At 41.6% G+C, this 24,775-nt stretch overlaps 1 protein-coding gene across 3 annotated transcripts in view; it reads left to right on the forward strand.

Moving 5' to 3' along the window:
- Positions 1-24,775, forward strand: part of sh2b3 (SH2B adaptor protein 3) — a 43,674-nt gene that overhangs the window by 8,338 nt on the left and 10,561 nt on the right. The window contains exons 1-2 of one of the 3 annotated variants that reach the window (XM_034091152.2): positions 6,059-6,322; positions 9,004-10,212. In XM_034091152.2, coding sequence (XP_033947043.1) covers positions 9,034-10,212 — 1,179 coding nt within the window. In that variant the 5' untranslated portion in view covers positions 6,059-6,322; positions 9,004-9,033. Of the gene's footprint in view, positions 1-6,058; positions 6,323-9,003; positions 10,213-24,775 lie in introns of those variants that run through there. The other 2 variants (XM_034091151.2, XM_034091150.2) reach the window with 2 other exon arrangements.

Here is a 24,775-nt window from a genome sequence, read left to right on the forward strand (position 1 = left end):
GTTCTGTAATAACCACAGTCACTCTCTGTTTATTTAGCCAGCGCTTAAAGTATCCCGTTTTTATATTTTAACAGTGTGCATAGTATATGGTAAAATACCTTGTGTGCGTCGCAATATTCACATTACGTAAATGGATTGCAGAAGTCCTAATGGATGAACTAATTGATTTCAGAAATCTGAATTTGTGAAATTTTTTGAATCAGCATTTGCTATTTTAACTTAAGGAATGATATATTAAGATTCAGTTTCACCTGTTCACCGTATAATGACTATTGAATGCCAACACCAAAAAAATAATATTATTTATAGACCTTAAACAACAACTCAACATTAAATGTGTTGTTGTTTTCCATTTGGATGATTTACTTATAGTTTCTCTTTTTATATCATTTTGTTAATGGCATATATCTGGGGTTTGCACTTTTGGTCCAACAAAACAACACATTATAAAGATCTTTTTTCTGGAGAACAATCGGTAATGAAAGTCAGCTGCAGGCTGCAGCCCTCAGATAGTAGCAGTGCCGTCTACAGACAATGACTAGTCCCCCCCTCCTCACACATCACGTCTATCCAGGCAGCCAAAGGCAAACTTGACTTCTCTTTTTATTTGCTTGCCTGTCATTATGTCTGTGGGAGCCCTATATTTGAGTATTTTCTTGACATGCCAAGGTCTGTCTGCCAGCTAATGATAGACTGAGCAGAGATGTTTTGTATTAGTCATTGGTGGGATGCCGGACAGCTGGAAGGATGCTTGTTAGTGTGGAGTTCAGACTGGAGACATAATCATCATATTTACTGTTTATATTAAGGGATTTGTTTTCCGGTGAAAGTGTTTTTGATTCTCCAGAATACAGTTGGTTTCCTACATTCAAACCTTTTTAGCGTGATGTCCTGTGTTATCACATATCCAGCCTTTTAGTTGTGTTCCTTTCCCAACCTGCCTCCCTCTCTCCGTTCCCAGACGACAGGAAATGACCAGAAAGCGGCCAGGTCTCCAGAATAGCACATTGTGTTGGAGCCTGTATTGTTGTGGGAAAGTAGAGCTAGAGAATACTCCAACCAAAACAAAAACCTATACACCCATTAGTATATCTCCTACACGGTATGCAATACTGCAATATATAAAAAAAGGATTCACTAGTACACAGAAAAGAAGTTTCAAGATGCAGTTGAAAATAACGTTTATTCATATTTTGATTGTAAATAAAGGTGTCTAATCCAGTAGAGGCCAATCGCTGAAGGTTAAAGTCTCGGTAGCTTTGTTTATGTACTGTTAGTATATTCATAATTTAAGGTTTTACACAAATAAACATGTCTATGTGATACCTGCTGTAAGCATTTCAAACTATCAATGTGTCCTTTTGATGGTTTCTTATTGTAATAGACTGGAGCTCGCCCTCTCTTGTTTTACCCTCAATCAGCTGATGCTATCTTCTGGCTATGAGACGTTAAGGCCGGGGGTTATCTCATGTTTCTACGCTACTTCCTCCTTCATATGTTCTTCAATTATGTAAGCTGTGCGTGTCTCGCTTTCTGCTCTGTTCATTTTCAAAGCTGTTTCACATCTCACTTCACACAAACAGGAACACTGAGACTCGGCCAATCCCATCCCTGCAACTGCTGCACATCTTTTTTCATGTAGAAGTCATACATCAAAAAAGACGTTAGATCTTCTTTTATCTAGCTGATCAATCAGGCATAACTAAATCATTGAGTTAAGTATTTGTATCTACATGTTGCTGTCATCAGGGTGGTAAAGCAGCGTGTTGCACTGAAGTGTAAACCCCCAGCTGAAAGGGATGGAAAGAGGTCACATGGTGTCACTTCACGTTAACTGCCGTTTTGCCTGTCAATAACAATATTCGCAATCTTTTGTTATATATTTACTCTTTTGGCATGTTTCATTTGATAACAGCATAAAAGCTGCTTGCTGCTTATGGGTGGAATGATGGAAGATGGATTCATAATTGATAATGTAGAGTTTAATATAGCTATCTTGGGCGTTGCATGCTGCTTGGACTTTGCACTGTGTTCGAAATAGTTCGTTTTAACTTTAAACTTCATTGTCTGGCTTTAACTACATACAAGTTTGCCATCCGATATCCCAGAATAACATCCTTCAGCACCACCTCTCCGCTTCATATGTGTATTCATATGCAATGTTACGTTCTGAATGCCCCATATCCTCTCTATCTGTTACCATCTGTATAATACATGTTTTTGTTAAACCTGTAGCTTTCAACACGAATGAATTTCAATCCGTTCATATTTGCTCTTGTACTTTGATATTCAGGTACACTTTTCCACCCTGGTGTAAGAGTATATTTGGGTAGGCTGTGAGTGTGTGTTTATAGTGTCTTTGCGTGTGTGAACTAGTCGCAGCTTGCCAGCGCAGGGCAGGGCTTCCTGTTGCTGTGATTACTGCCCGGGCACAGCTGAGATCCTTTGGTCTCTGTTCCCCTTCAGTTTTGCCACCTGGACCTTCATCCACCAACCTGGCCCCTCCTCCTTTCCTTTCCTCCTCTCCTCTCCCCCTTCTCCTTATTTATTTTCCTCACTTCCTGCCGGCCTTCTCATTATCCCCTCATCTCTCTTTCTGTCTAGTCATGTGACCCTGGTTTCTCCGTCTCCTCCTCTTCCTTTCATCTTTGACTCCCTCACTCCTTACAGCGTCCTCCTCTCTCTGTCCCTCTCCTCTTAAGAAGCCCCCCTTCTTAATAACACCCATTCTCACACACTCACTTGCTCTCAGTACTTGTAAATGTATCTCCAGCTCATTCAGTAATTCAGAGAATAATAAATCAAAGGTGGTAACACAATCTGTTTTCCATCCGGGACCTTGTGATGCACATGTTTCTGCATTTTTCTTCTTCTCCCAATTCATGTATTTTTTCCCACTCCAGTTTTTCCTGTAAAAATCTGGAGTGTTTGAAGTCTCAGAGAGCCTTGATGCCAGGCAGACTAATTGAGTTGTGAGAAATAGATTGGATCCGGCTGATCTCCGTAATAAGGCCAGTGCTATATAAAGGTCAGGAGGATGTGGCTTGCCGTAAATTGCATTTGAGATAACGAGCATGACAATTAGGAGCACATCCTATTTTTTAACAGCCAACTGCCGCATTGAGGTGTACACGTGCACACATTGTCGGACAAGTTAGTCACACACAGGTCTCTTTGTGTGTTGAAATAATGTGTGTACATGATTCAGTATGGCTATAATAACATACTGACAGCGGTTTTATCTTCTACTTTGAGATGTTTATATTATATAATTGTTTGTTTTGTACTTTTCTGCAATGAAAACACTTGTGATTAATGAAGTATATCTTATTTTAGATGCCATGCATAGTTTTTATGCTTTTGAGACGTGAGGGAGGGTTTTGTGCTTGCTGACTTCATGTTAGTTGCCTAATTTGAGCACAATGTAGATGTGGAGGATAACGGCAACAAATTATTATTTCCAATGTCAAGAAACCTCAGGGAGAGCAACAGACGGATCCCTCTCCCAGGACGGATAGACGTGCAATAGATGCCGTGTGTAATAAAACTATTAAAACCTCATTATCTAGGGAAGTGTGTGTGTGTGTGTGTGTGTGTGTGTGTGTGTGTGTGTGTGTGTGTGTGTGTGTGTGTGTGTGTGTGTGTGTGTGTGTGTGTGTGTGTGTGTGTGTGTGTGTGGTGTGTGTGTGTGTGTGTGTGTGTGTGTGTGTGTGTGTGTGTGTGTGTGTGTGTGTGTGTGTGTGTGTGTGTGTGTGTGTGTGTGTGTGTGTGTAAAAATAGGACCTCCCTGGAACGAGGCTTCCTCCAGCAGCACTGATAATTCTCCAGTGTGTGTCGGCCTCCGTCTTTGTAGACTTTAATTTCCTTGGTTTGCACACACACAATGCTGTCTCTATTTTGTTTTCAAGGAATCTTAATGTTGTAATGGAAGTGTTTTGATGGTCTTAAGCTTGGCAGTGCGTATTTCAATGGTGGTTTCAAGCAATAGGAATGTTGGCTCTGCTCGCAATAGGCCATAGTGAGGATACTGTTTACTGGGCAGCACAGTCAAGCTGCTAACTCTTAATTTGTGTGATTAAGCAGGAACAACATATCGCTGCAACACACTTTCAGCCCCCAATGTGTCCAGAGAATCATTCAGGGTTTCATTAAGAACCAACTCAGTGTGCTGACGCTAGTCATGAGGTTACTCACGCTGACTAGATCAATTCACGTGTGTCTTTCACGCATCCTGTTTCCTTCCCGCTTGATGTAAGTCTGCTTCAGGCTGTTGCCAGTTTTAAAAAAGGAGTTTAGTTCCACCTTTGGTGTCAGGAGCAGAGTTGTGAGGGTATGGTAAGAGCTGCACTACGCCAATGTGATGTATTGTATCCGAAATGTACCTGGGTTCAGACTTAGAATGGAGCCACACGAGAACGCTAATGCAAACGAACCAAAATCGTTATCAAAAAAGTCTTCCGTCCACACGCAATAGGCACCAGAAACGTGTCCTTCCACACGAGACCACTGGAGAGACGATGTAGTACATATGCCGGGCCTGTAAGTGGTGCTGTACTTCTGCCACAAAATACACCAAAAGCAGCGAAGAAGACTTCCCGCGCATGGTTGCCCTTCTGTTTATTCTCCGCGGTGGACGCTCTGGCTCTTTTTCTCCCTCCCCGAGGCAAGCGTTTGCTCCTGCTGTAAATCTCTCCGGTAGTCCACCAGTAGATGAAAAACACCCACCTCTCCGCCTCTTCCAAGGGACGAGGGGACCGTGCGGCAGAGTTTCCGTTAGATTTTTTTTCCGCCGGTCAACATGTCCGTTAATGTTTAAATCTTACGGACAAAATTAGAAAAGTGCCGGTCAAAGGTCTTCTTTGTTATTTATTGAGCTTTAACATTTTTTGATAACGACTCTATAATAATATAACAATAATAAATGGAGCCTCTCTTTTCCTCCTCCTCTTCTGACAGCCCAGCAGCTGATCTCTCAGCAGGAGAGGTGGGGAGAGGCGGGGCTATTGCTTCATCGTTATCAGGAAATGATCGTATAGGGCGTAGACACAGAGCCGTTTGGCCCCCCAGAACGTTGTGTCCCCAGATCTACCCACCTTTGGACCCGTTATCGTTATCTGCGTTTCCCTGTCGGCCTCGTGTGGACAAACCGTCTATATGATGGAGAACTGTAGCGGATACGACCGTTATCGTTCTCGTGTGGCTGCAGCCTTAAATTGAGAATTTGAACCGTTTGGATCATAGTCTTTATCAAGCATTTGGAGGGTGCCCAGGAGAATACCTCCCTAACATCCGCTCCACAGCAATTCTTTTTTATCCTGGATTTATCGGCTGGTTAGTTTTTTAACTAATGGTCAAATAACTGTGAAAATTGACTAGTGAGATTCTCAGAGCCCAAAGTGACAAATTGAAGTTGCCAAAATGTTCCTACCCACATAAAGATATTCAATTAAAAGTGATGGCAATATTGAAAAGCTGTTTGCTTGAGAAACGAGTTGCTTCTTCAAATTTGGTAGACCTCATGTCAGATGTTACGATAGAGAGTTTGTACTATATCTCTTTAAATATCAGTCAGTCAAAATCTGCTTTCCAGGCAGAATATGTTCTACAGTTGGGCTTGTACAGCTGTAGGCAAAATACTTCTAAGGATTGTAGATGTCACTGTGATGTTTTAAACGGCGGTTTCTATAAGCTGCAGCCTCTGTACTTAAACAGTCATGTGGTACATGCACACGGGAGCAATGGTTTGGTTAAACTACATTTCGTTCTTGCCAACAAACCTGCATCTGATGTGGACATCGTACAGCAGTTTCTCAGGTTTCTCGTGGTGTCAGTGCTGCTGGAAAAGCTGTGCCAGATTTCTGTAAAGCACATGAGACAGAGAAAGCAATCACCAGCCATTGAGGAAGAGGGGGGGGGGGGGGGGGGAGAGTGATGAGTAAGTTGAGGAAGAAAGAAAGGAAAAAATAAATTAGGATTTAGGAACTTGGACTCTTTTGTGCAGGAATGTTTTCCATTTGAAAGTCATTGTGTTTGATTTGGTCTGTTTCTCTCTGTCCTCTCCTGCTGAACGTGTCTAGCAAAACAAAGAGATGATAAGAGCGTTGAGGTCCAGGATACGAACAAACGCCCAACCGTCTTAGTCTTTTTGGTTTCCCTCACATCTTGAACGTGGCCCCTCAGTCCCCCAGTCAAGGTGAAAGTGAAGGCAGCAAGAATCCAAACACATCTGGAGATGCTCATACCAGAGGACACAGGATAAAAAGAAAGGGAAAACCATGGGAACGGAGACGGTCGAGCCCCCAGAGGGATACAGCCGGAGGAAGTGTGTGTATATGTATGCATGTGTGTGTGTTTGCTCATGTTATGTAGTCAGTGAGTCAGTGCTGAGTCATCGCTGGGCTGGCCCGGCAGATAGAAACGGCTTGTGGGGGGGGGGCAGCTGGAGGGGCACAAGGGGGCACACACTGAGCATGCTCTGAAAAGTTACAGGAAGGGAATTGGTTGTTTTGACAGGACATGATATCCAGGAACTTCAGTGATGCAATATTTCATGGTACCAAGTTTTCACTCCTTCACTGACGCACGTGTCCCCCTGGTACGTTTGATGATGAAAACATTCGCAGACTTTTTTGCAATCTCAAGAATTCACCACTTTTCGTCTCTGAATGTCGTCGCTTAGGACACCGAGAGGGAGAGAGATGTGAGCCGCGAGATAACAAGACATGTAACTCCATGTTTAGCCCAACTACGACCCCCCCCGTCTCTCTTCTGTTTCTTGTGGTTTACGCTGATCTGTTAGTCCACAGTCTCTGACCCCCTCCCCTCTCTCACACTCGCACGCACACACTACCTGTATTTAGAATAGACACTTCTATGCTGCATCGGAGGGAGATGGTATGTAAATGTATCACATGTTGTGGTTTGTAGAATGATAACCTTTTTTTGAATATCACTGTAGCGGAGGTCTTAGTTTGACTTTTTATAACTGTTGCTTATTTGTAGAAAGCATGGGTGGAAGCAGAAGTATAGTAATGAGTTTCAGTTTGTATGTGATGCATTTGTATTTCAAACGTCTTCTGCTGCTTCAGACATCAGTGTGTTCTTGCCAGTATTTCTTTCATGGTGAGAAATTCCACCATCTGCTTTTGTTGAAATAACCTCTCTATGCAACTGATGCATCTTTTTCATGCTATAGTTTGAATCGGACTCATTTATTTACCAAATAACTTGATGGATCTCTATTTAAATTTAATATTTTGTTACATGACTGCCCATCTACTTCATTAACAGCAACTCTGCGGCTGATTATACAACGTTGTATCATCCATGGGCTGTCTGCAAAAACCAAGAGGCTCGACTGTTGCATCAGCTAAGGCCTTTTGTGGTTCTTTTAATGTGTCCTTCCTCCTACCAATAATCTGCAACTATGTGTTAAGCGTACTCGGGGTCAGTGTTGTATAAAGAACAGGGGCAGTGCTCTCGTTGAATGCATCCTGTTTCCTCATTCCTGTGGTTAACTCCTTAACCATTGTCTAATTTTGTTCAAATCAAATGTAGCAGTTTGTTGACCGTGGTGGATAGGTAAGAACACATGCGATGCAGAATGTTGAAAATAGAAATGTTTTTTTTAATGTAGCTAATATGTTGTTCATAATAGGATAAGCCAAACCTACAGGGTTTTACAAAGATATAAAACGTACAAATAGAACAAATAACATACAGTGTATCAGCATGTGGCAGAAGTGAAGCACCGCACAGTGAATAACAATAAGCAGAGGCCAAGCTGTCATGGGCCACCAAAGCACCACCTCCTCAATGTATGCGAAAAATAACCCCCCTTCCCCCCCCCAAAAAAGCCCCTCGAAAAATAGAAGACTGCGTCCAGGATTTCAGTCCAGGAAGTTGGGCAATTTGGTGAATGTAATTTCTGGATTTCCTTTTATATTGTTATAGTGATCGAAAAACGACTTCAAAGCAACTTTTACCAGAGACATATCGAACTTTCAGCATTGAATCAGCTTGCAGTAAGAACAATCTTCCAATTGGCCAGCGAACAATTCTAAATTATCATCAGAAACCTTTTGTGCGCAGTAATTACCTTTTCATGGGTCAGGAGTTAAAACGAGTATGTTGGTTCATTATATTATTAAAGTTGTTGGTGTTTTGGAACAGAAGGAGAAGAATGGAGCAAAAACATGTGTTAAGCGATTGCGGTCTGTAATGTTTCTGACATGAAATAGGCTTTAAATAAAAAACCAGAAGAAACAGTGAAATATGTCGCATGTAAACACCTTAACACACAGATGGCCAGCAGGCAGTGTGGTGGATTGAGAAATTATCTAACCGTACTTCCTCTAGTCAGGGCCTCATTCAGTGTTTGTCCCAATGGCTGATCACTTCACTCTATGGCATCCATGTCACATTTGGAAGTGATTTAGTCATTTGTATTGACTGCATTTGACTCTCTTCATTCTTTCTTTCATCTTACAGGCTTTCAGATTTCCTAGAGTTTTTCTCTAATATACGCACACAGTGTTTTTGCACTAGATTGAATTTACTGTTTTCCCACAAATTGAACGGTTACCAGTTGTCCTTTGCGTCCTTTGCCTTACTTATCTATTAAGATACTCCATGACTGGTTGATTGCCAGAGATTCGTTGGAGGCCAATGTAATCAAATTTGTTTTGTTTTAAGATGGAGCTCAGATAAAATCCAACTTTTGGCGGTCCTTTCTCAATATTTGAACTTTTTGGAAGTCTTAAGTAGTTCAAAGACAAGTTCTGACGTTTTTGGCCAGTTCCATCTTCAGTACTCCAGTTCTTTACTTTAAATGATCTTGATTTGCCTCTAATTGCATTTCCATATCTCTCTTTTGTTTGTCCCTCAATCCTCTTTCCTAAACTTTCCATCTTTCCACATATCTCCAAATCAACCCCTCGGCTCCCACCTCTTTTCCCACCTTCCATCTTTTTCTGTCTCTTTTCGACTTTCTTTGTCTCGCAGCAGTGATTCTCAGCCGGTCTGGTTACTGCAATGAATGGTAACACTATCCATCCAGCCAACACCAGCACAACAGCAGGAGAGGGCCCAGGCGTGGCAGCGCCCCCCAGAGGCTGGAGGGAATTCTGCGAGCTTCACGCCATCGCCACAGCCCGGCAGCTGGCTGGACACTACCGGAGCTTCGCCAGAGAGAGAGCACAACATGACGTTCTCCCACCAGAAAACTTCTCCAAGCAGTTCACCGACCTCTTCCAGCAACACTTCTGCTGCGAGGTCGACAAAGATGGCACTCCGCTCAGCCAGAACACATGCTCCACTGGTACTGGTAGTGTCCCCCCCACCACTCCAGTGCCCACTCCCCTTCCATCACAAGGTGTGATTGGTCGATTGCGTATCGCATCCTTGTCCGGGGTGCAGGACTATCGAGAGGCGGGCCGGCCGAGTGTTGGAGCGGCTCTCTTCACTGTGGTGTCACCAAAGGTGGAGCCACTGGTGGTGAGTCGGGAACAGGAGCAGCCGCTGCGATGTGCCGCGGGAAACTCATTATCAGGTAACCCGGTGACGCTCAGAGGGTCGACTCGTAGCATCGGCAGCGGGTCATTGCTGATTCGTAGCCATAGCAGCGAAGAGATCTCTGCCACTGATCGTCGTCTGGTATCAGAACGGTACTCCTCTGACATCTCAACCTCCAACCCTGCACACGCTGAAGTCACACATTTCTCTGTCAGCCAAATCCGGCATACAGTGAGACGGCTTCTCAAAAAACAGCCCAGCACCCCCCCATCCCTGGACCTGTCTCCTAGCAACCCCAGCACCAACACCCTCCCAATTAATGGTGACAGAGTAAGCGGGATTCCCTCTACCAATGAGGAAGGGTCCTCCTCCTCATCCCACTCTTCCTCTTGTCTGAACTCTGAAGCCACGCCGCTGGTCTCTTCACACATGACTAAGGCCGGAGTGGGCTCTAACTTCCTGGATCGTTTCCGGTGGTTACGCGTTGGCAGCCTGAGGCAGAGGAGGTCGGAGGAGAGCGGCTGTTGTAAGGCGGGCCAGCTGAGGTACCTGCTGGTGGACGACACTATCTCAGACACTCAGCACCGCTGGCAACGCTGCCGCCTGCTGGTCAGGAGGATCAGGGACGCTCAAGATGGAGGAGGAAGAGGAAGAGGAGGAGGGGAGAGGTACCAGTTGGAGCTCTATGATCCTCCAAAGGTAAAAACATTTGCTCATGCCTACATAAGTACACACATATGCCATTTAAATTAGAACTGCAACTAATGATTTAGCTTTGTAATCAACCGGTCTGCCAAATATTGAAGTCATCAAGAAATCGTTTGGTCGATTCAAATATTAGAAACCATTGAAACATTTTTTTCCCAGTATCTAAAAGTCAAGATTGATGTCTTTGTCCGTGCAAAGACCAAAGATATTGAGTTGATATTGAGTGGATGTTTGTGAAAGCAGTGGCAGTAACCACTTTCAGATTGTACTGATCAGTATAGTAGTTTCACATCCGTGCTGGACCTTTTTTGCCAAGAAATTGTTCATCCACATCCAGAACTCCAAATCGAAACCAAAATGTGTGTTTGGCTAAGCTAAGCTAATCACATCAAAGTCCAGCTAAGTGTATGTTCTGTAATTCCTGCCTGTTTCTTGCAGTGCAGCAACAATTTTGGTCCCAGAAGTGGCTGCAGTTTTTTCGAGTTTTTCAGCATTGATAAAAGTAGAGGGTAAAAACTATCAACAACATTTGTGAATTAGTACTGTTTTACGTTTAAATAAAATAAAAAAATACAAATACATCCCACATTCATAGATTATCGCATTGTTGACATTGTTTTGAACGGCATATACTCGATGGCTGACAATTCCTCGGTTACTGTTCTTGGTACAGCAGATAATTGCTTTCATACGACTGTGTTGAACAAGAATATGCGTCTGCAGTTCTTGCAAATGTTGAGCTTATTCTCAGAAATCTGCACACAACTGAAACATATACCATCTGGCAGGTTGCTCAACTTGTTTCATATCTGTGCAAGATGGATAGGCCTCTTTGTGTACTTCAATAAGATGGAAACCCACACAAGCATACTAAGAGTTGATTATTGCCAGTTTGCCAGGCTGTGTAACACATGCATGCTCTAAATAACACACACAAGCTCAAAGTCATTTCCTGTTTGCAGCTGTTTTAGTCATAGGGGTTCCCCCCTCCTTTTTCAAATCATCTCTTTTCTCTGTGTTTGTTTTGTTTACATGAACGGTATTTTGCTGCATCTAAGAAGCCCCTTTTTGGTACAGTTCACCACATGACAAAACAAGACCAAAGCCCCGATGACATTATCTAAGAAAATGCTGTTTCATTTTGGGTTTTCATCACATATTTGACTTCAGTGATTGGTTTGTTTTTGTAACCGTGCTCTGATGTTAAGCATGTGTTAAACTAGCTGAAAAAGCCAAAGAGTGATAATACAAGGCCAGTCACAGCTAATGGAAACGCATCAGCCTTTCATGCAGAGCAGCAGTGTTGCTGTTAAAACGCCATCATTCGTTTCACACTGATCTAACCTTTTGAGATACGATAAGAGATAGTTGCCCTTCAACCTGATTAAAGAAGCTTGAGGAAATGGAGTAACTTTTTTTACGAGTGGAGATGGATTTAAATGATATGTGCTATGTTGAGTACAGCCACACGTTTCTAAACGATATTCACTTTTGCACGTGCATGCAACAAAGCATTTGCCCAGTGTGGCATTTTTGGGCTAAATTACCTCAAACAATCTGAAAGTCCATGTCTTCTTTGGTTAGTAGATAAGCTTCCTACACTATTTCCTGTTTGTTGGGGTTTGCTAAAGCCATACACAACGGTTCTAGTTTTTACTTGTGAGTAAGTACGTGTGAGCGTGTGCGCGCTCGTGTGTGTGTGTGTGTGTGGCAGAGAGTTTAAGCTTTGAGAATGGCCTTTCATGCACACATCTTAACATACACAAGAAAAAAAAGCACATGCTTTTCACCCTGAAAAGAAGTTATTCAAATGCACATTGCACTATGTTGGGGTTGCTGGGTAATACACCGATAGTGTTTGTACAGTTGCTTTTTTGTGAATGCAAATGAGGTTTTCACACGTCTTCATTGGGACCACGCTTGAGCATGCGGCCCGCACACATTTCGTGGCTGCACAGTAGATTCTAATCCATGGGAAGTGTTCATATGTATTTTTATGTACATCTTTCTGTGCGAGAAACAGCCGTAATATCAGTGAGCTAATTTTGCACTAAAAAGGAAGCTGCATGGAAACTGATAATGTGTTCGCGTGAGAAAGCTCCAGTCAAGGAGCAGCGCCCTGTCAGGGTAAAAGTTGAGCGAGGCTTTTTATGCAGAGCTAATGTCAGTCTAAACGTAGCTTTAAGCTATCAGGGGAAACCACGTGTGGTACCTTTTAAGACCACAACAAGCAACTGAAAGAAATGTAAACGCACTTAAATTCAGATTTTCTGTTTCCATTTATTACATCTTTTCATCTTTTGGCCTTGTGTGAATGACTGGATTTGTCTTTCCAGGATTCTAGTCCGTCATCCATCATTGGAATAAAAAAAATCAAACTATTTGAAGAGAAATCGAACTACTGACAAATGACTGCAAAGATAGCATTACAGTTGTGGTTCAAACAAAACAACTATTAAACAAAATCAAACTTCTTGAGGTTACAGCTTTAATTAATGAGGACATGATCTCTTTCGTGGCCAGGGAAAAGAAAGTTTGGGGCTCTCTGCTGGAACTGCTACCCCCGCGACCCGACTACGGATAAGCGGGAGAAGATGGATGGTTGGATGGATGATCTCTTTCATGCTTCTTTATTTGCTGTGAAAATACTAATAGTCTGTAGACAGCAATACTAGTTAAACTCTTCAAAAAAACGCTACACATATTAATGTTCCAGCAGGATTGTATCATTCCAACATTCGTATATTTAGCACCAATAAAGTGAATTTGAGTACATTAAAGTCATCCTAATCGAATTTGTTAATTGGATGAAAAAAGTTTCTTCCCCCTGACAATCTACTTGTTGCACTCACGCATGTCATCCATTTGTTTTGCTGGGAACATTACTAAGATAAGATTAGAAGCATTCATCGATCCCTGGAGGGGGAATTCAGCGCAAATTGGAGATTCAAGCTTTTCAACAAGCAGGCGACGGATTAAATCCAACACTTCTGCTGCTCCGCTCTGCCTATAATAACAATGTGTTCTTAATTGCTTAATAAACTGCCAGTTATATAAGCAGGGTTTAGTCGTTGTTTCAACCGAGCGATTCCTACTTTTCCTTTAATCGTAACGTACAGTAGTCATGGTTACAGACAAGGTTAGCGTCTTGCCAGGAAAAAAGTGTTATTCTGTCTTCCAGAGTCAGTTCAGCAGACTGCAGCAGTCTGATGGCGGATACATGTCCTCAGACCTCCTGTTGACTTATCTTAATCACCACCCTCTCATCTCTCTCTCTCTCTGTGTGTGTGTGTGAGTGTGTGTGTGTGTGTGTTCCCCAGCTCTTAATCCTTCCCACATGTTTTTTATTTCATGCTTGTGTGTTCATGTGCCTGTGTATCATGTTGCTGGTGCAGTTTGTCCTTCTCAATCTGTATGTGTTCGTGCTCTCTCACACTTTTTCCTATATGTTGTTGACATATATGGTGAAAGCTTGGTCTTCGTTTGTTCTATTTTGTCAGCATCATGTGAAACGTTTATCTCAGCCTTCAGTAAAAAGAAAACGTTCCAGTAACGGACCTTCTTAGAAAACCAACATAATTGAGGTTATTAGAAGTCACAATGCGTGATGTTCTTCTATACCTTCTATTTTTATTTTGTACACGTATTTCTTTGCATCTCTGCTGTGTTTTTCTTTTCCTATCAGGGACAGTAAGAGAGGAGTTTGCAACATCAGTGGAAAATACTTTTCCAGCGAGCAGACTCTGATGTCCATCTGTTCTGTGTTACTTGTTGTACTTCAGTCTCTCATATGGCAACATGCAGCGTTAATTTGGCTCTCTTGCATACCACAACTAAAGCTCAGAACATATGGGCCCCAGTGTGCTGAAGCAGAAACAGAATGAAACCAACCAAGAGACACACAGGAAACCCAGCAGCAGCCGGCGACATGAGACTGACTGACTGACTGTTCGGTAGACACCCAGCAGAGAGGAGGACAGATACAGCGAGATTAAGGTGGCTAGGTGTTTAATATTTACTGTTTAGGTCAATTAAGGTTGCTAAGTTATCCCAACACATGTGAGAAGTCTCAACATCAAAGAAGAGTAAGATCTCTAGTTGCACACATAGTTTTGTATTTGTTAATTTTGTCATGCCCATTCCACATGGACTTAAATTTTGCCAAAAGAGTAATGTCACAGAACTGATACTTTGTCGGATACGGAAATATCAACTTAGATTATATCTTAGTTTTTTTTCTTCAGCCCTTCTTCTTCTTCCGGAGACATTGCTTATTCCAATTCATTGATAATGAAAATCATCGTTTGTTGCCACCCTGATTAATTTAAGTAAAACCTCCTGCTTCCTGCTTGCTGCTTTTTGTTTTAGTCACATTTAAACATCATATTTTGGTCTAACAATTTGTATTTGGCGGAGGCCTGATGGAAGTAGCCACCAGTCTGGGCATCGTGCCGGACTTCCAGATAGCCTCTGCTCATATACACATATTTAGAGCAGAGATTATTTCGTCAGTCAAAACCATATTTCTCTTTCCAGGGATTGAGTTTCATGAAGGCTACACATGAAGTGACTGAGTCATAATGGACCTAGACGTGTGTGTGGGTGCTCATGCTCACTTGTGTACTGTGTGTTCACCACATGTACATATGTGAATGTCATGCAACACATTTCTACCAACCAGACAGATCTTGATGAATAGTGACGCGTGGGAGTTGCTGTTCTCCTGTTTGGTTCATTAAACTAGATCATTTAAAGGTTCTGCTTTTAAGTTTCTCTCTGCAGGCCTGCCTGAACTTGTCCAGCGCTTCCTTTTCATTTTGCGTCACAACAGATCTTTATCGTGCACAGCCCACGACATCCGAGGGAAATGTTGTATTCAGGCAGCCTTCCAGTTGAAATAATATCTGTAGTTGTTTGGCATCGTGTTGGTTCCAATGAAATGATCCAATGTCCTGGGTGCTTTTTCATTTGCAGGGTTGTAGGAGGATCTTGATTTACCAAAATAAACTGAAAAGATATGCAGTCCTGGCGATCAGAAATGTGGATCATTGACACATGTCCAATCTCAAGAATACTGCTCAGTGTGGTTAGATTTCTGAAAACCAGGATATGTGTTTATGCTAGTTTCTGTGACCACAACAAATAGATGATTTATCACTCAAATGTGTCATTTGACTTTGTGGTAAACCTTGGGGAGTGGAACATCTTCATAGATGATTAATCTTTTTGTCGTAGGTGGGTGCATAGACTCGCATACATACACTCTTATATCACGATGCTTATTAATTTAGAGTCCTCACACACCACACGTGCACGACATACTTGAGGGATTAAGACTCAGTAAGAGTATAAAACCAGTGCTGCCAAAGTCTGCAGTAATGACTCTAGTTAGGAACAGAGTGAGTCACAGAAAGATCCAAGTTAAAACCCACACATTTCCAAGCAAAGCACTTTAAATATAGCCATCATCTTCAAAGAAGTGCAACCTCTCAGAAGTATTAGACTACACACAGTATGTGCATTTCACAACTACTGCTTTAACTTTTGATCTGGATCATTGTGTTCTTTGATATAAGGTTTGTGATTGCAAAGCACATGTTTCATATATAATCTGCACACCGCTCACACTGTTTACTACAGCAGCTTTTCACCTTGTTCAATTTATTTTTTTATTTAGTTTAAAGGAGGCAGGCAAATGTCTTCTCAAACCGTGTGGAAAATGCCTCAATGTGGGAGGAGTGTTGTGTGTGTGTTTGTGTGTGTGTCTGTGTGCGGGACACAAAATCTATAGAAACATCTAAAGGAAGTGGAGTGGTTAGAGTCATGTGGTCAAGATGTTTGTCAGATCTCTCGCTGCGTCTCTTTCTAGCTATGTGTCTTTCTGATAAAGATGCTGTCTCTGCCTGCATTAATGAATACTCTATTTAACACATTCCCTTTGGTGATATAATAAAATGTAACCGTTCATACATCCGAAATGTGTGCTTCCGCGCCGCTCATAACCTCTTTGTTGGACTTGTGTGTGCGTGCATGTGTGACCTACAACCACAGTGCCAGTGCACATGACCTTGCCAAGTTGCATGTGGAAAGCCCCCAGAGCAAAGCTGTGCAACACCCTCATCAAACGTTTTCTCCTGGCCTATGTTCTCCTTATTCATCATTACCCCTACAGACACACTGCAAACAATATGATGTTACCAAACAGCATTACAGTAAGTCATGTTGGAAGTAAGTGTCATTGCATGCAACAAAGAATGTGACATGCTTTGCGGTATCAGTGTTTGAAGTCTTGTCCTGTGGCACACATAGCTCAACTTGTGACTCTTTATTAATGATCATACTCTGTGGACGGCACATCATTTGCTTAAAGAGGCAAGGATTGACTTCCAGACGGGTTATCCTTTTATCTTTTAGCTCGCCCAAGTCGGTAAATATCACCCCACTCAATTTTACAAACTCGATATACACATTTTATAAACTAGGAGATGAGTGGACATCGAAGCCGGAGAAAAGCTTAAAACTCAAGGACAGTCGACGATGGAAGAAGTCATCGCCCACGAAGAAATTGAACGTGACGCAGCGGAGAAGCAAGATCAAGCTGAAGCATTGAGAGCAGGGCTTGCTAGCACCAGTAGCGATATAAAAGACCTCAAAAGCGATCTCCGTAACGAACTTATAACATTCAAAGAGGATCTTAAAAGGGACATGAGGAAAGAGGCAATGATCAAGATATCGGCAGGACTTTTGTTGCAAATATGACATCTTCAAAAGCTGTAAACCTTGCATATATACAACATTAATATTCTTAGTCCTGTATGGTCAGGTTCTGTTGGATTCGTATAATAAACCATTTTGCACCGACTGAAGGCCTAATGTTTTTACTAAATAAATGTAGGCCTTATTGTCCTGACTGTTTTTGTCATCAGGCTTTGAGCAGTATTGCTGTGGGAAAGGTATTGCATGTTTCTATGTAGAATTTAAAATGCTTATATTTGTGAACCTTGCAGAAGCCCTGTGTGAGAAGAGACATCTTCTATGCCCATCTCCACATTGTTTCCAGTATATTCTACTCCGCTTTAGCCAGAGCCACATCTCCAATCCTGCTAAGCCCCCTCCCCAGATTCTCCCAGAGTTTGGTTTCCATTACAGAGCCAACACAACCAGCATTGACTTATGATCTGTGCGTCTCGGTTTGATGAAATGACTTATTTCTTAGATTTTGCTGCCAGTGGGGATGATTTGTCAATTGAGGCTGTAGATTTTCACTAAGCAAACTGTGGCTTTTGGTACCAAGTTATAAACATTTACAGTTGGCTCTGCCCCCCCCCCCCCCCCCCCTCCCTGGCTCTGACTCCTGTGTGGAAAATGTTATCGTGGCCAGATCTCCTTCTCTGTATAAACCTGGTTCTGGCTCAGTGGTACCAGGAAGTGCAGTCGTAAGGGGCAAAACGACAGTGAGGTTGAATCAGAGACAATGGTGTGTCACGGGGGCAGAATGGAGACAATAACGTTTTGCCGTTAACAAAAGAAAAAAGGCATGGACTAAATCTAAATCTGCTAATGGATTTATTAAGAGGGACCAGATCAATATATCAGATGGTTAAACATTATAGCAACAATATAAATATGGATATGACCATTTTCATTTGCTGCTTTTTGATACATTTTCTCAATAGATTATCACTAAATGTTAAAAGTCCAAAACCCAAAGCTAATTAATTGGTAACATTATATGACAAACAAGGCTGGAATTCGTCTCATAGAAGAAGCTAGATCTTTGGCATGAGAGATTACCGAGACGAATAATGAATTATCAAAGTAGTTGCAGATTAGTTTCTGTTCACTAATTATTGGACTACTTCAACTCAAAAATATATTTGTCTTGAAATTGAGTTGAGTTTGATGTGTTAGTTACAGAATTGCACACAAAAGCAAAGATGCAGTAAACACTTGTTTGCAGAAAATGTAGAATAAGTGGACTTTTCCAGACTCAGAACAGACCATCAAACATTCATACAAAATGGACACATGCCAAATCTTCTACGGATGTGGATGAGCTGCACATCTCCTGAAGACACTAACGCAGACATGTGCAAGCTATTTTCAGTTCACTGCTGAATACATTTTGTGCAAACTTGTGACATTTTGTTCATCATAAAGTGATGTGCATGTTATATAAAACACAGTGCACACTTTGCTCACCCCTCCATGCTTTCAAACTTTATTTTTCAGGACGCAGTTTTCCATGTTTCTTCAGCTGCACTTTGATTAGTTGAGCTGGACACGGATGAGTTGTATATCATAAGAAAAGGTCAATATTCAAATTGAAAAATAATCACTCTTGTACATTTGTCAGAGCCAAAGATCTAATTCTTCATCACGTTGACCTTGTGCCGTGTAGTTTGTGCTGCTTTAAGCATTAAGACTGACATTTAATTGCCAAAGAAACGTGTCTTTGCAGAAACTACGTGCCGGTTGCTCATGATCATTCACAGACACGCTGACAGCACTTTCCATTGGAACTATGTCTTTGCTCTAAAAACGGTCCCAATAAAAACAGCTTTCTACAGAAAGTAGCGCCAATGAAAACTGTTCAGTCAGGTCTGCGGATATCTTGGGAAACTGATGCTTTTCTTCTGGATACCGATACTATCCTGGAGTTTTTCAAATGTCATTTTTCAGTGCTGTGACAGCCGCAAAGAAAATATTAGAGCAGCGTCAGAAGTAGTGAATAACTCAAATCCAAGGCGAAAACATCCAAACAATCTGATACGCCAGGAGAGATAGGTGGGAAAACGTTTTCTTTGTTCTTCAAGCAGTATTAGTACACTGACACACATAGAATATACAGATTATTATGTAACTATGCATAGTAGGCAATGTCTGCATGACCTCCCATTGTCCTAACCAATGTTGCAATAATACAGACAACTGCTAATGTTATATACAGTGGGGCAAAAAAGTATTTAGTCAGCCACCAATTGTGCAAGTTCTCCGACTTAAAAAGATGAGAGGCCTGTAATTTTCATCCTAGGTACACTTCAACTATGAGAGACAGAATGAGAAAAAAAAATCCAGAAAATCACTGTCTGATTTTTAAAGAATTTATTTGCAAATTATGGTGGAAAATAAGTATTTGGTCAATAACAAAAGTTCATCTCAATACTTTGTTATATACCCTTTGTTGGCAATGACAGAAGTCAAACGTTTTCTGTAAGTCTCCACAAGGTTTTCACACACTGTTGCTGGTATTTTGGCCCATTCCTCCGTGCAGATCTCCTCTAGAGCAGTGATGTTTTGGGGCTGTCGCTGGGCAACACAGACTTTCAACTCCCTCCAAAGATTTTCTATGGGGTTGAGATCTGGAGACTGGCTAGGCCACTCCAGGACCTTGAAATGCTTCTTACGAAGCCACTCCTTCGTTGCCCGGGCGGTGTGTTTGGGATCATTGTCATGCTGAAAGACCCAGCCAAGTTTCATCTTCAATGCCCTTGCTGATGGAAGGAGGTTGTCACTCAAAATCTCACGATACATGGCCCCATTCATTCTTTCCTTTACACGGATCAGTCGTCCTGGTCCCTTTGCAGAAAAACAGCCCCAAAGCATGATGTTTCCACCCCCATGTTTCACAGTAGGCATGGTGTTCTTTGGATGCAACTCAGCATTCTTTCTCCTCCAAACACGTCTAGTTGAGTTTTTACCAAAAAGTTCTATTTTGGTTTCATCTGACCATATGACATTCTCCCAATCCTCTTCTGGATCATCTAAATGCTCTCTAGAAAACTTCAGACGGGCCTGGACATGTACTGGCTTAAGCAGGGGGACACGTCTGGCACTGCAGGATTTGAGTCCCTGGCGGCGTAGTGTGTTACTGATGGTAGTCTTTGTTACTTTGGTCCCAGCTCTCTGCAGGTCATTGACTAGGTCCCCCCGTGTGGTTCTGGGATTTTTGCTCACCGTTCTTGTGATCATTTTGACCCCACGGGGTGAGATCTTGCGTGGAGCCCCAGATCGAGGGAGATTATCAGTGGTCTTGTATGTCTTCCATTTTCTAATAATTGCTCCCACAGTTGATTTCTTCAGACCAAGCTGCTTACCTATTGCAGATGCAGTCTTCCCAGCCTGGTGCAGGTCGACAATTTTGTTTCTGGTGTCCTTTGACAGCTCTTTGGTCTTGGCCATAGTGGAGTTTGGAGTGTGACTGTTTGAGGTTGTGGACAGGTGTCTTTTATACTGATAACGAGTTCAAACAGGTGCCATTAATACAGTTAACGAGTGGAGGACAGAGGAGGCTCTTAAAGAAGAAGTTACAGGTCTGTGAGAGCCAGAAATCTTGTTTGTTTGTCGGTGACCAAATACTTATTTTACCGAGGAATTTACCAATTAATTAATTCAAAATCCTACAATGTGATTTCCTGGATTCTTTCTCCCCATTCTGTCTCTCATAGTTGAAGTGTACCTAGGATGAAAATTACAGGCCTCATCTTTTTAAGTGGGAGAACTTGCACAATTGGTGGCTGACTAAATACTTTTTTGCCCCACTGTAGCTACACACATTGATATAAATGAAGTTTGCAGTCCTTTGTACAAAGTCTTCTGTCCTCTTGACTTATTACCAGTACTTTATAGATGTTGTATATATTAGAATATATGTTATGGCCTAAATCTCTTGGCATTGCCTTCTTGATTAAAGTTTGTAAGAATTAGGCAGAACTGTTTCTACGTTCCCTTCCTTTTTTTCTGCTCAATCAGCCTTACTAACTAATTGGTCTTTTTTCTCGTGTGCAAAAACCACAGCTAATTCATTTACAAGGAACTGCACTCAGTTCCGTGAATCTCTCGAGTGATATTTGGCTTAAATATCAGAGTTTCTGAGAAGTATGCAAGGAGGGCAGCACAATGAGCTGACACATCTATTCATCAATGAAGGCTGATAGCTTCTGACAGGTTTCCTAGAACACACTCATCTGTATCAGCGTTGGTAACCCCACAATGTGCTCAGTGTGTGTGTGTGCTCAGTGTGTGTGTGTGTTTCCCACATCCTCCATGATGCCACAGATAAAGCTGATAGTGAATGTCATCTGATCTCCGGGCTGCCTCTACCCCACCTACTGTATATACACGTACTAGAAACCAGTGTGTACAAATGTCACATTTTCTTTATCAGTCAAGGCACATTTTTTAAATATGTTCTTGCACTGTGAGACAGTAAATGAACAGAGAAATGCATTAAAATAAACATAGAAGCACTCATAGTAAGATAGTCATGGTAACTTACTTTAAGTAAGTTGTCATAAAATGAATTTTTGAAAGGGCCCTTACTGTATGTGCAAGATTATTTAGAATTTTAAAGAGGCTTTCACTTTTATGCGTTGGGTTTATGGATCTGTAATCACAGCTGTTCTCCGAGAACGTAATCCTGCCAAACAATCATTTGAAGGCCCGAGGGAATCTGTAAAATATCCCTCAACACGGTCTTTTTCTTCCATGTTATCATTTTAATCTGCCTTTTGAGTCAAATCACATCCCAAATCAGAATACACCCAACACAAACCACTAACCTTTTTAGGAGAGAAACTACAAGATTCAGACAAACATTAAATCCATGATCACTGCAGAAGAAGTTTCATCCAGCCCCTCAGAAACCAGGATTTAACCAGAATCTATTTCTGCTCCAGCAACTCTGAAGGAAGAGGAGTGTGTCTGTGTGACACCAACAGGTGGTGCAGTCTGGCAGGGGAGTGAGAGTGAAAACAATACCAGCTGTTACGCATCACCATAGTGTTAGCTGCAGAATTTGCTATTGTTTAAAACTAATTCAACAGTTTCTTTTTAAACATACCAAGATGTTGTTTACGGTAGCTATGATCAGAGCTGACGGATGTTTACCTCCACCAGATTATAGAAGTCATCCTGAAAAATAAGCCTGTTAAAAATGTGTTGCACATCACGACGAGCAGACGTGTGGACCAAAGAGAAACCATTACCTTTAATACAGTATCGGATAAAAATGGCATATTCCCGCATCGTGTTTTGTGTTTACGTCACTTTTCACACTTTTCTTCTGCATTGGTTTGATGGCACCTCAAATCCCCAGCACATCCTTTTCATTTAAGCGTACCAACTTCTAATATCTGCATAACAGTGATTGGAAACATGTTTTCATATACATTGTCTTTTCCTGGTTTTCTGGAAATATGTTTAAAATATGTGCTAGATTTTATAATAAGAATAACAAGATAATGCTACGTTCTAGCTTGTGGGCTGACCCTTGATTCACAGCTTTCTATGGGTTTTCGGGTAGACCAGGCTAATCCTTTACTGCAAGTATGCAGCAAGGAAGAGAAACGCATCAATGATCCCAACCCAAAAAACCAACCAGGGGAAGTACAGACAGATGTGTCGGTCAAAGTCTCCTCTGCCTGATGAGGCCCCGATGGGCTGGGCTTCAGTGTCTGTGATGTGTGTTTGTGTGTTGGATATTTGTGCATACACACTTTTAAAAAGCCACCCCTGAGACCCTGCAGAGTTTAAGGTCAGTGCGGCCCACACACATGCACCCCGGACAGCGCTGGCTGTGCTGACCCTCGGAGGGATAGTGGAATGTGCAGTGTCAGTCAGTTGCCATGGCGACGGCCTTGAGAAAGGGGACCCTGGGAAGATCGCTTTGGACTCCAAACATCCTGTGTCACCCGTGTGCGTGGGTGTGCGCTCAAAATGTAGATGTGTTTGTGACTGTGGGTGAGAGGTTGCTCGGCTGCACCTCGGTTTGTTTGTGAGCTACTTCCATAAACTGTGTGTGTTATGTACTAAATAACAATTTTATCATCAACATAACTGAATAATCTGTTGGTTGTTTAGTCTATAAAATCTCAAAACCTTGTGAAAACTATCATAGTTCATAACAAAATCCACATGCCTTTAATTTATACTGATATAAAACAGGAATGCAGCTGATCCTCACACAACAGGCGTGGCCAAATAACATTAAAACCCTTAAAATATTATTAAAAAGATCTGATATCTAAATGTAACCGTTTACAATTGGTATAAATGTGGATATAGTGTTACAAAAACAGATGCCAATAATGTTCACCTGTTATCCCTGGCTGGGGAAGTTATGCACAAATATGTATATCCAATAATAAATAATGCCTCTGTATTAAACATTAAGTTCACTGCTAAATCAACCATTAAACCAAAAACATTAGAGGACAGGAACGACTGAGGACTGATAGAAACAGAAAAGACGTGCATAAATATAATATGAAAATCTACGTTGTGTTGTCAGTGTTGCGTATCTGCGTCTCATATTCTCTGTGTGTGCGTGTGTGTGCGTATGTGTGTGGTTGAGGCATAGTAGTGAAAGTTGACTCAACCTGAAAATCCCCAGGAGTGAAATCTGAATAGTTCATACACAGATCACCATCAGCTTAACATGTTACACACTCTTATTTGAGCTGCCAAAACAACGTCCAAGTATATCAGTAAACTGTGGATCCGGTGTGTCGATGATGCAGCTCTGCTAAAGGTTTAGAATATCTAATATAGGGCTACAACCAACCAACACTTAAACTATAAGCTGATCTTTTAATAAATAGGCCATCTCATATTGATTCCATTTATCCTCCAACATTACTACTGTAGGGAATGTTTACATGTGATTGTGTTTATAAATATATCCTTTTGGAGGAATGTGTATAAAATGATCGGGATCTATTTCTTTCCTTTTGATGAAATGACTACACAAATTGTTGAATTTTGAGCTTTGGGTTTGAATATTTCATATATTTCCTCATTTTGGCAACAAGGAAAATCGAAACTCAACCGATGGATCAACAAATAAAACTACAATACTTGAACTTACCTTAGTTTAATGTCATGCGTTGCTACTGGAAATAGGTTGTCAACACGCTGTGGTTGATAACACCTGAAGTAGTTGCATGTAAAAAGTCCTGAAAACAAAGAAACAAGCTGTAAAACACAGTAAGGATTTCAATGCCTGCTTTTTACATCTCAATAATATGTTTCTGATAAAACTTCAGTCTCTTTGTTCTTCCTGTCAAATTCATCTTGAAACGGATCTACACTCAGTCAAAGCTCTAAAGCATCAATAATGCAGTGAGACATTTCCACATGTGTCCTTTGCTTTTAGTCCCCCTGAAGGAGACACTTGATGGAAGAAATGGTCCGGAATACATTATTATTGAAATACTTGAGCTGTGATAATGCAGTGACCTTTGTTTGGTTCCACTTCTCGGATGAGGAACATTAAGCCTTTAGACTCGAAGGCTGCTGGCAAATGACAAACGGTTTCATTAAAGACATTTTGAAAAACCCTCCCTAAATGTTTTGCTGCGATTTCAGAGACTACTCAAACTCTATTCGTAAGACCAGTCTCTCAAACACCTGCACACCAGCAATGGACATTTAAAGCCCTGGTTCTTGGCTTTAATAAAAGTCACATTTTGTTGGTTAGATTGTTTATTCAAAGTCATACATTGATGCCAAAAAAAGGAATCCAAAATGAAAAAATATCAGTGAAATGCTGCTA

This window comes from Pseudochaenichthys georgianus, chromosome 9 (assembly GCF_902827115.2).
Source record: "Pseudochaenichthys georgianus chromosome 9, fPseGeo1.2, whole genome shotgun sequence".
NCBI classification, from domain to species: Eukaryota; Metazoa; Chordata; class Actinopteri; order Perciformes; family Channichthyidae; genus Pseudochaenichthys; species Pseudochaenichthys georgianus.